The 11,207-nt window shown below is 35.2% G+C and overlaps 1 protein-coding gene across 1 annotated transcript; it reads right to left on the bottom strand.

The window, feature by feature from the left end:
- Window positions 1–700: 700 nt before the first annotated feature.
- LOC136819781 (uncharacterized) lies at window positions 701–2,434 on the bottom strand. The gene is made up of 4 exons (XM_067076023.1): window positions 2,351–2,434; window positions 2,139–2,222; window positions 1,611–1,721; window positions 701–1,292 (listed from the first exon to the last, which is right to left on the bottom strand). The coding sequence occupies exons 1-4, from the start codon at window positions 2,357–2,359 to the stop codon at window positions 1,026–1,028; spliced, it is 471 nt and encodes a 156-aa protein (XP_066932124.1). The 5' UTR covers window positions 2,360–2,434; the 3' UTR covers window positions 701–1,025.
- Between the last annotated feature and the right edge of the window lie 8,773 nt (window positions 2,435–11,207).

Raw genomic sequence — 11,207 nt, 5'->3', positions numbered from 1 at the left:
TTCAGTGTAGAAAGAGGAAGAAGAACCACTAAAAACAATTTCTTCATACATTCAGCCAACAGAACACGTTTATATTTACTTCAGCTAAACAAACATTCCAATAACATATTGCACTGAAGAAATGAGGAAGAAAAATCAAAAATCTACAGGCAGTAGTCAATATTCTTTAAAAACAGCAATATTTTTTATTTGAAAATGTCTAATAGACGGTAACCAGCAAAAGCATCATTTCTCTTTGGATTTTGATTTTTCAGATACAAACCAAATACTAGGCGTGTTCCTGTGATGAAATAAAACCGAGTTCTTTTTTTTATTTTTGACTGTGGTTTTTATACTAGTGTCTAATTTTCAGCTTTCTCCTCCCTTACTCCTCTAGTACCATGGCCCTCTCCAGCCCTCTCTTCTTCTTATGCGAGTTTCTTTCAGTCTTACTACAAAAAAAGTAAACTAAACCGAAAAGTCCCCAAAAAAGGAAAATAGTCTCACGATCCTTCCTTTTGATTAAAAGCGTCAAATAAAGTCAAACTTTGTATGTTTCGACCTTTTCAGATCATAAGATATCTCGAGCCACAGTTAAGCAGAGTTATTTTCTTCTTGAACTGTTCGGGTTAAGACTCACTCCACACACTCTCACTCCAACTCAACTCACTCTCACTTGCTCCGGCTAAGCGGGCTGTTCCTGAATTCACAATTGTATCCATATTAGAGACGTATTAGAATATTTTACTGGAAATAGGAATCAGTATATTTACATTTTAAAATATTTTAAAGTAGATAAATATCAATGATAAAATATGGTTTCATCGGTAAAAAATACCTACTGTAATGAATCATAGCTTTCAAGTCCATTAATTCCAAATTCGATTCATCAGTGACGTAATCTAAGCTAGAACATTTTGAAAAATTTGCAATCAATTCGCGAACAGTATGATTCAAAATGCTAGATTCAAGCTACTTGATGTTTTCGTGAAATGGAAATTTGGCGTGGTGAACCTTTTCTGTCAGTGTCACCGGGGTGTCACCATCTATTCCTCAGTTGTTATAGGTTCATCTTCTGGTGCTGGACTTGCCACTTCTGATTTTCCTTCATCGATATTTATTTTATAGATTTTACGTATGATGACATGTTCCTGATCCTTTTCTTCTTGTTTTTCCTTGATCAAACGATCACGATATGATTCAAGAAGTTGTTGACTTCGATCGATTTCAAACAATGTTGCTTCTTTTTGTTCAACATAAGATGGATTTTTGCTTGGAGTAGTAGGGTTTTCACTTTCAGAGGTTGAAGGTTCCTGGGCAAAAGTTTTTATTGTGAATTATTATCATAGGGTTCTCCAAGCTTTAGAGATCGAATTTGAAAAGTTCGAGGAGCATTTTTTCAATTTCTGAGGTGGTTTTAGGAGATTTTGGTATTATATTTGAGCAGACATCCGTATATTTTTAGAAGATTTTTTTCAAAGTATTAAGAAAATTTCAGTTCAAGTTATAAAACACGCACGGTGAGCACAAATTTTTTCGACTGAACTGGTTTGTAAGGCGACCAAGAAACTAGAAAAAAAGAGGTCATCTGTTTGAGTGAAACCCATTATCAAAGGGTAAGGTATATTCACCTTATCATCTGTGTGTGCTTTCTCCTGAATCGGTGCATCTGATGTAGTTGTCGATGTATCGAGAAGTAAAGGCTGATCAACTGTTGCAGATTCTTCATCCTGATCTCCAACCTAGGTGTCGAAGATTTGATTGCGAGGGAAAATAAAAAATGAAGCGATTTGAGAAAGTTTAATATTGATTTGGCTAGGTCCTTTTGAGCTAAGAAAAGATTTTTATTAATCACTTTGATTGACAGAATTTTCTTTGATTGACAGATTTTTCGTTGATTGACAGATTCCAATGCAATGAAGGGTGAAATCGCGTCAATTTTTTGTTAAAAGATTTTTGAGCATTTTAGACACTATAGGCCATTTTTCACATAATTTTCCAGAGCTTTTATTGGATTATTTGTATTCTAGGAGCTTTTAAGATCTTTTTAGACTTTCTTGAGTGTGATTCTTGTGTATTTGATTTGATTACTGTAAACACCACCCATCCAATTCCTTGGATAAATGACGCTTACTTACAACCAACAACTTTAAGATTACCTTAGATTCCTTTTTTGAATGTTGGATTGGGGTTGAAGGATTACTTGAAGAGCTTGTACCTCTGTTTTTCCACCAAGAAATGACCTAAAAATAAAATAAAACTATTTTGAGTTTTGAATACTGTATGTCCCTGTGCACCTGTAAAAACTACGAAACTACAGATTCTCATAAAGCAGAAAAAAGTGTGTTTCGCTTTGAATATATTTCTTTACCTTATCCATTCTTCAACAAAATTACAAAATACACAAGGTGAAAACTTGTCCTTTCTTTTGTTTTTGATTTTTTGTTTCTCCAAATCATTCGATTTTGTTGTGTTTTGTTCCGCTTATGGTCTACTTACACAGTAAAAACATTCGAATTTCAAGTAAAACATTCGATTTTCACGATTCGAATATACATGAAAGGTCTATGTACACTACATTCCGAACGTTTTTCATGTGCTTGCGAAAAAACTAAATGGGTGAGAACGTGAGAAGTGAGAACAAAGAGATCAGGAGATGACGAGCATGAGACTGTGAGAAAGCAAGGAGAATCAAGGAGAGGTTAAACAATCTGTGTCTTTCTCTGTTCTGTGGTTCTCCGTTTTTTTTATGGCTGGGGATTTGAATTCCATTGTTTTCAAGTCAGAAAACTTAGTGGGAATAGACAGAGTAGCACAATATTGTACAATATTTTACAGTGAGGATTTGTTTATTTGATTATTTTCAATGGGAATGGGGGCAAAAATTGGAGTGTATAAATTTTCCACTGGGGACGGTATTTTGACCCGGAGGAAGGGGGTACTTTTGCAGCCAAATCAAATTCTCAACTTCTCTTCTCTTCTCTGCTTCTCAAAATCTTAGATTGGCAATTTTTGATTTTGGACAATTATCTTCAACATGATTTCTCTTTGAATCATAGCCGTTTTGATACAATTTTGTTAGTTTTAAGCCCTATTAACATATCTCTGAGTTTAAAATTTGAGCTCTGAGAAGGATTTGAAGGATATATCAATAAAGCTAAGGTAAGAAGCAGAGATACAGATCTGAGATGCAAAGTCTTTGAGACAGTGAGATTCATATTTGAGAAGCAGAGTTTTAGATCTGAGAATGATGTGGTGAGAAGAAAATCTCAAAAGCTGAGGTGCAGGAGTGAAACTCTAAAAAGTCATTTGGCCATAAAGGTACACTGATCGGGTACTTAAGCAAAATTGGGTGTTGGGTATGTGCGGACGGTATAAGAATCGGGGTTTTCACCTTTCAAAGTCTCTCTAAGGATTGCAGAAATCAGAAAAATTTAAATTGTCTCTCTAAGGGTGGGAAAATTCACGATTTTTAGGAAATCTTATTGATTGAAAAAATTGTTAAAAAGTCTCTCTAAGGGTCACCTTTTCAGCAAAAATCATTCTCTGTCTAAGGGTCGGTTTTTGGAGGTCCCATCCGCACATACCACTCATTCATGGCATCCTCCAGCTTTTTGCCCCCCCCCCCCCTAATAAAAGCTAAAATCCCCCATCTGGCCTTTCCCACCCCACCTGTCTTTAAAATTCGTGCTCCTCCAATTGGGAAATCCCCCTAGCCGTATTGTATAAGGGTTGCGAAGTGATGATCCAAACTCGCCTCAATTCGCAAGCTACTATAGCAAAAAAAAGACTTTCAAAATCCCTAGAAAGACAGGCTCATAAGCCTGAATGCCCAAACACACCAGGAAGGTCTGTATTTATCCTATTACTCCCCCCACTAGGTAGAGGACTGAATATACCCCCTATTCGCCTTTCTCCCCCCCCCATCAAGCTTGAAAATCCCCCCCATCTTCCTGGGGGGATGATCCCATGCCATTGGCAACCTTAGTGCCCCCCTGGGTATTTTGATCAGCTTTTCCGGAGGGAAGGGGCCTCGCCAGTGGGTCTGCGAGAAGGGGGTGGTGTTTTTATTTGGTGATGGGACATGGACATGGTGGAGGAAGCCGTGGGCGTAGCTTTGAATTTTTTTAAAGTTTGTTGTTGTTGAAGTTGTGAATAGAGGATCTAATAGAAAATCTTTATTGATTCATGGTAACAGGGATACTCACCGATACATTCCTTACGGAAAAGTTTTTTTAGGCTCCTCCTCTAATGTGTAGGTCGATATGAGAAACAGTACCCTGCAAAAATATAAAAAGCGAGGTCACTAAAAGTTAACCTGAGATCAGATTGTGGTTATTGTGGTTAGATTATGAACAGCTGTTATCAGGTTACTAAAAGTGAAATAGGGTACTCGGGGATATTTTATGAAAACGGAGGTTTATCATGGGCGAAGTCTACGGAGGTGTTTACAGTGCTCCAAACTCTACCGCTGCTGTTTCCGTAAACTGTTCTAGACTGCCGTCTAGAGGTATTTCTATGTTTCTGTAACGTATCTGTGACTAGATATTTTTTCTCCTGATAATTTTCCCCGGCAGATAAGCCTCCCCCGGAAAACTTTGAATTACATAGAGAGTGTTTATCCTCCCCAGATATTTACACGCTTTTTATAAGAATATACTTTATAAGAATATTTATGATGAAATTGGGCGAAAAATTAAGAATATGGTAAGAATTTCTCCATCATGGAATCTTGCAACAGAACGTAAGAATGCCATTTTTAAAGTATTTTTAAGTAAATTGGTAATTATCCCCAGTAAGGCTCAATACCCTCGCGTAAATGCCAAAATTTAGGTTGGATTTCGATCCTAACCTAAGAAGACTGTTAGAATATTTTAAGATGGTTTTCCTCAAAAAGTTAAGAATATCAATATGATAAAATGAAACAACACCATTGTTATAAAAACTTCCCGTTCGATCCCCGTTCAATCGCCCCCATGAAGCTCATTTTAGGTATTTCTTTTCAGATGATAGCCCAATCTGTGATATAAGGAACTCAAAGTTTGAAATCGTGAGTTCTTTCCATTTGCAAAATTTAAATGCATTGGTTGATATCTGTTTTAGTATTTAATACAAAAGTTTTAAGATAAAATTTGATACAAAGGAATAAATAAATAGTGTGTTCTTCGAAGGGTCATTGTCATTTCTCCATTCTCCAAGCATCATAATATTTAGATGTATTCTTCAGATTCAAGTGGTTTAGTATAGTATAAGCCATCATACAAACAAGCATTAGCTTCTTCATTGAATTGTAAATTAGATGGGCACTTAACACATCCAATAGTAACACCTTTCCAGCATGCAATATATTGATATGGGATGTACGGATCTGGAATGTTTCCGGAAAAGTTATGACCGCGGTTTGGACACATGTCTGGGCAGATGTAAGATTTGACAGGTTTCCAAGGTTTCGTTGTAAAACAAGCGTCATTTTTCGAGTTTAAACATTGATTACATTTCGGACTGTATTCCAAAGAAAGAGGGAAGCAGGCTTGGCAATAAGATGACCCGCCACTGCATTGGAGAAAGTAGTTCGATCGTTTTTGGCCATTTAGATTGTATGCATAATTCCCATCTGGTCTTCTTTGGCAAAGTTTATCTGGGCATGGAACTGCTGGTGGTGTTGTGCCTGTGGCTTCTGAAATTTCAAATCCTGATAAACCTAAAAAAAAAATTGATTACTTTTTCATTAAATTTGGGTTCATTATGCGATTGATTTTAATTGGTGATTTTCAAGTTAAAAAGCTGTTTTAGGATGTACCCTAAGTATCAGAGGCATATCACCTCTGACGATCAAGTGTAGAAATTTTATATGTGTGATTGTGTTATTTCTAAAATACGGAAAATATGAGGGCTAGTATAAAATAGTGTGTTATTATAATTTTCTTTTGAAAGTTTTGATTAGAATGATTCAAAAGAGAAAGTATCTTAGACATTTCCAAGGATGCGATTTTCGATGAGATAAATATTGTTTAGAATTCATGATATTGTGTCTTGGTAACATCTCCAGCATGTCGCCGGTGCTTGTTACCAGTGCTATTTAACATTCGTCTGTGATTGTCTGGATTAGCTAATTATGTACTTATCTTTTCTTTTTCCTTTTATATACACTTTTTTGTTATAAGAACCAGTAAAATGTTGCTGAGGCTTGGCGTTGTTTTTTTTTGGCACTTTGAGCCTCAAATTGTTCTTATACTGTTCTTATTTATAGGGTGTAATTGAGATATTTTAGACGTTATACCCAATTTTTACTACTTTAACCCCTAAATTGCTTGAGGTACAGCATTGTTCTTAAATTGTTCTAATTTTTTTGAAGATTTTGACCCTGATTGTTTTTATAAAATTGTTCTTATAAAATTAAAAAAGTGTAAAAAGAAAACATAAAAATTCACCCATTTTCTCGGTGACTAGCGAGCTTGAGAAACCCATCCTATTGCGTGAGCCTGGCCAAATCAAATCTCTCGCACAAAATTCGATCGATAGCTCTACACTTATGACAATTATTAGCAAACTCTTCTAGGAGAGCCGACAAAAATTTATTTGTGATTATATACGCAGCTCACTCACTCCCTCATAGTTCTTGCACGTTCTTGCACCAATGTTTTCAAGTGAAATAAAACATTATTACCTGATAATGCAGCTATCAAAAGAAAATGAATGACAAAAACCAGAGCCATTTTGTCAACAAAGCAACAGTCGAAAACCGAAGAAAAGTGAAGAAATGGAATCTGTCCGTCCTATGACAATGTTCAAATCAATTGTGGTTAAAACAGGCAATGAGATCACCTTTTATAGAAATCTAAGGCAGGTTTTCGAAGGTAAACACGGGAATTGACGCGATTTACTATTTCACTAATTATTTCCGGGGGTAAACAAAAGAATAACGAACAGACAGCATGTCAATGTTATTTATAACATCAGCCGAATCAGCAATCACAAAGAAATTTTTCAATTTCAGAAGATTTGGAAGAGACAAAAATACTCAGAATGTACGTCTTAAGGCGATAATTCGTCGCTGTATCAGATTAGCACATTATTATAAAATCTGTTTATTTTTGTTTATCATAAGGATAAATTTAATTTAACGGATGATGCCTATTTTTGAATTTTATGAAATTTGGTGTATTTGAATATATTTTACTGATATACGACAGTTGATATACTGATGTTAGTAAAAGCAAAACAAAAGCTTGGGAAACGAAAAGCAATACCAATGGCAGATCTGAGACGAGGTACTAGGAGGTGGTTTAAAATTCCTGCTTAAGAACGATTCTTCCAAAGTAAGGAATGTACTAGGACACACAATCTTCTTAAAAAAAACATCCGTCTTTAGGAAAAGCAAAAAAACATAGAGGAGTTGCTTCAATAATGATTCACCGAGAGGAAAATAGTCGAAGTTTAGACTAGAAGCAAGAAAAATGAAAACAAATCGCCTGTATAGAATCAAGTTTGGTTACAGAGAACTTCGAAAGCCATTAAGCTAAAAGTAAAGGGGGAAAAGCAAATCAAAAGCGTTAAAAAGGAGAACATTAGTACGTGCTCAAAACTTTAAAACGTCAAAATTCCTGATGCTTCAAGATCAAAAATAGACCGCTTGATTTCAAATTGATTAAGATACACGGCATGGAAGTTCCTTTTCAGGGTTCCCTTGGCACGATAAACATTATACTATCTTGCGCAACATTTTTTTTCTTGGCATTGGTTTACATTTGATAATTGGTTTTCATGATTGATTAATTCATACTTTGTGCACGTTTAGAGGAAATGTCTAGCTTTCAGTTTTAGATTCTTAAATTAAAAAAATTGATCAAAATCGTTTTCGCTTCTTCCTAACCGGACCGGAGATTTGTTTAGAACACGAGTTTTAAGTTACGTAGGATCCCCGCTGGTGTGAACGGTGGCTTAGTTTTAAGACTGAAAATTCCAAGATTTTGTAAAGCATGAACATGGTTTACATCCACGTTTGTATTTAGCTCCATATCGTATCCCTGTTTTGTAGTGGGAGTTGAGTAACAATCGGAAAGTGTTGTCTTTCTACTCGACAAAAAAAACTCTCCTTATTCCCAAGTCAATTAGGTTATAAAAAAAGACTAACGAAATGCCCAAACATTACAACGACATGATTTTCTCGATGATTTATTTTTTTAACTTTTTATATTACAGGTGAAATGTTTGTGTCTAATGTTTAAGAAGTCTGACATCAAAGATGGCTGGATGTCAAAGCGATGAAAAATTGCAGTTGAAAATTATATGGTATGTAATGTAGTTTTTCTTATATTTATTTCGTTATGAATTGAAGAACTTGAATTTGACTACTTCATCTATAAAGTAATAGCCGTATGTGTCTGAAAACTTTCTAAGCAGCGTTTTGATTTTCGCCTTCATGATTTTCGCTAGCGATTTTAAAACCTGCTGTAGATATTTCTCCGGGGGTAAAGTTTCATTTTTCTCTAACAGTTTTAAATTTTCTTGTAAAATTTCTAAATCGTCCAGGAATAACTTGAAAAAGTGCACTAGAGAATTGAAATCAATAGCATTCCTTTCAGCCCAACCTTTGAGTGATTCTTACATTTTGCTTGGTTAAAACAACAGAATGGTATACAATAACCACACCCCTGTCTCAGTGATTCACTGCTGCAATTTGGAATAAAACGAAGGAGCCAAATACCAATGGTGAAAATCTCGTGCTTTTATTGGGTGGATCTTTACATTCTTGCAACTCCTGCGCGGGTGAAAAACTTCAATCTGTCAATCAATTTCTCAAGTAAAGAGTACGCGAAGCGATTCTAGCTTTACGATAGTGCCGCGGATTATCAATGGATAGTATTCAATTATCATTATCCCTTTATTTTCATTCCTAGAACTTTTGCAAAAAAAGGAAAAATAGAAAATGTATGAAGAGTTAGGTCTACACTGTCTGTAATACAGTGAAACGTTATTCTCACATTCCTAAATGGATACGCCGGAAAAATAAGTGACCCTTCAACCAAACCGTAGTTTAATCTGTTTACTTTTGTGCAGAAGTTTTTGACGGTCTGAATCAGGATATTTGAAAAACAAATTTTGTTCGATACCTTTTTCTTTCAAAAAAGATGTCTTGGTCCTGGCACGAGGACGAGCTCTGCTAAAATAAGCTTACCTTAATAAACTAATTTTGGCGGGACCTAATTATAAATGTCTTAAATTCTGTGCTCACGTGTCATATGATGAATGAGCAAAACATTTTCATACTTTTGTTTAAAAATGCTTTGCAAGCAAATTTATGGGCTAAAACACTCCTTTTTGGGCAATAATGTCATTCTCAAAAATTGATTCTGGAAAAAATAGAATTGACGCCTCGGCAATATGTTGCTGACCAACTTTAACTTTTTTCAGGTGCTCGTCAAAATTAACATCTTGTCAAAATTCTTGTCTCGCCTGTAAGTAGTTTCGGGGTGAACGTATGCGTTTGCCAAAACGCATGAATGTACCAAAACAATCATTTTTTCTTATTTATGAAGAACTTTGGAAAACTCTAATTTTGAGTGGAATCTGTGAAATAAGTAAATCTGGTCCTTAAAAGTGTCGAAACAATGTGTATGTAAGCATTCTATGGTGTAAGCTTGCAGAATTAACTTCAGGGTGTTGTGCTTCGAGCTACATATGCTGGAAACTTGGGAGGTCAACACCGGAAATTCTTTCGAGTTATGGCGACAGCATTGAAGTACATTATCCACTGGAGGTTAAATAAGCATTTCTTTGACATTGCTTGTTTGCATGTCCGGCGCAACAGCATGCCATCAAGTGGGAATAGAAACCTGACAATGTCTACTCATCTTAAATAGCTAGCACGTGCCAATGTTTCCACGGTAATACTATATAGAACCTATTGAACCTTATAGAAAAGACAATCCTAGTTTGGCAGTGGATGTATGAGACATAACAGGGTTTATTGATAATTATTAAATTCTATTAAGACGGAGTATGAAATTGAATCATATAAGGGCACAGTTTGTAATTAAATGCTTGTGGCCGCCCATTTCGTTGCTCTTTTTTCAACATATCACGACATGAGGAATAAATATTGATTTCGTCTTTGAAAGTCGGTATGAACAGAATGTAAAGGGGGCGGGCAATCTGCTGAGCCCTTTTTCAATGAAACCGATAATCTTTTCAAATCATCGTTAGGATTAGTGAACATATTTTACAAGACTGTCTGTGATTGGATCTTTAAACTTGTTGTGTAAATTGATGTAGAAGATTACTTTTGTTAGCCTTTTTCTTTGCCCAAAACCAAATTAATTGGCTTCGGTTACCCGTTTAAATAATCCCAAAAATTCGATTCACACTCCTTTAAAACAACTTCCATAACGCTTTTGATGTTCCAACAAAAAATGACGCTCGCAATTTTTTTTTTGCTTTATCATGTAGGTAGACCAATAGAATCAAATCTTTTAAAAAACTTCATCCAAATTCTATGATCTTCTTTTCCTTCTCATTTTCTTACCTTGCTCAAGATCACAAATCTAGGGCTAGTTTAAGTATATGTTTTCTTGAAGTGGTATATATATAATTTAAGCCTTGACGTAGAGCGTTATAATCCTTGTCAAGAAAATCTTGTTATAATGGGGAGGGTATGATGCAGTTTATAAAAATGTTCTCTATTGAATTTCGGATAACTAATAAACTTATAATTTAATTTCTTTTTTTGTGTACTTCGATGCTTATCTTCGAAAATGTACTTGGTATGCAGTTGTATAGTTGAAGTTGCAATTTACAAATTATTTGTTTGTTTTATGCGAACTTTTTGCTTGTGTCTCATGTTATTGAAGGTGATTTTGGTTTTATTTAACTTTTTCTGATTTAGAATTTTTATTCAATGGTGCTTTTGATTTATTGAACAATTTACCAACGGTGAAAATATACAAAGGTTTTTGTGGCTAATTTACATTCAAGAAAAAGGGGTTGACTACTGCTTCTTTATCTGATGATCAGTTGATGATGTCGATTCTACTAATGAGCCAAAACTAATACAACATTCCAGACAAAATTAATTGATTTGACCTTAGTTGCAAGTTGTATTTCTTCCGCTGAACTCTAATCCTACATTTCATAACTTGAGGAGAAATAATAAATCTGAACTCCTTTATGCTTCACTTTGTCTGGGCACTTAATGGTCACCAACAGTGATTTAACCAATGTAGGTGTGT

The sequence above is a fragment of the Clytia hemisphaerica genome, unplaced genomic scaffold (genome assembly GCF_902728285.1).
Source record: "Clytia hemisphaerica strain Z4C2 unplaced genomic scaffold, Clytia hemisphaerica genome assembly, whole genome shotgun sequence".
Classification (NCBI taxonomy): domain Eukaryota; kingdom Metazoa; phylum Cnidaria; class Hydrozoa; order Leptothecata; family Clytiidae; genus Clytia; species Clytia hemisphaerica.
Note: the sequence above shows the minus strand (reverse complement) of the source record. Positions and strands in the feature narration are given on the sequence as shown.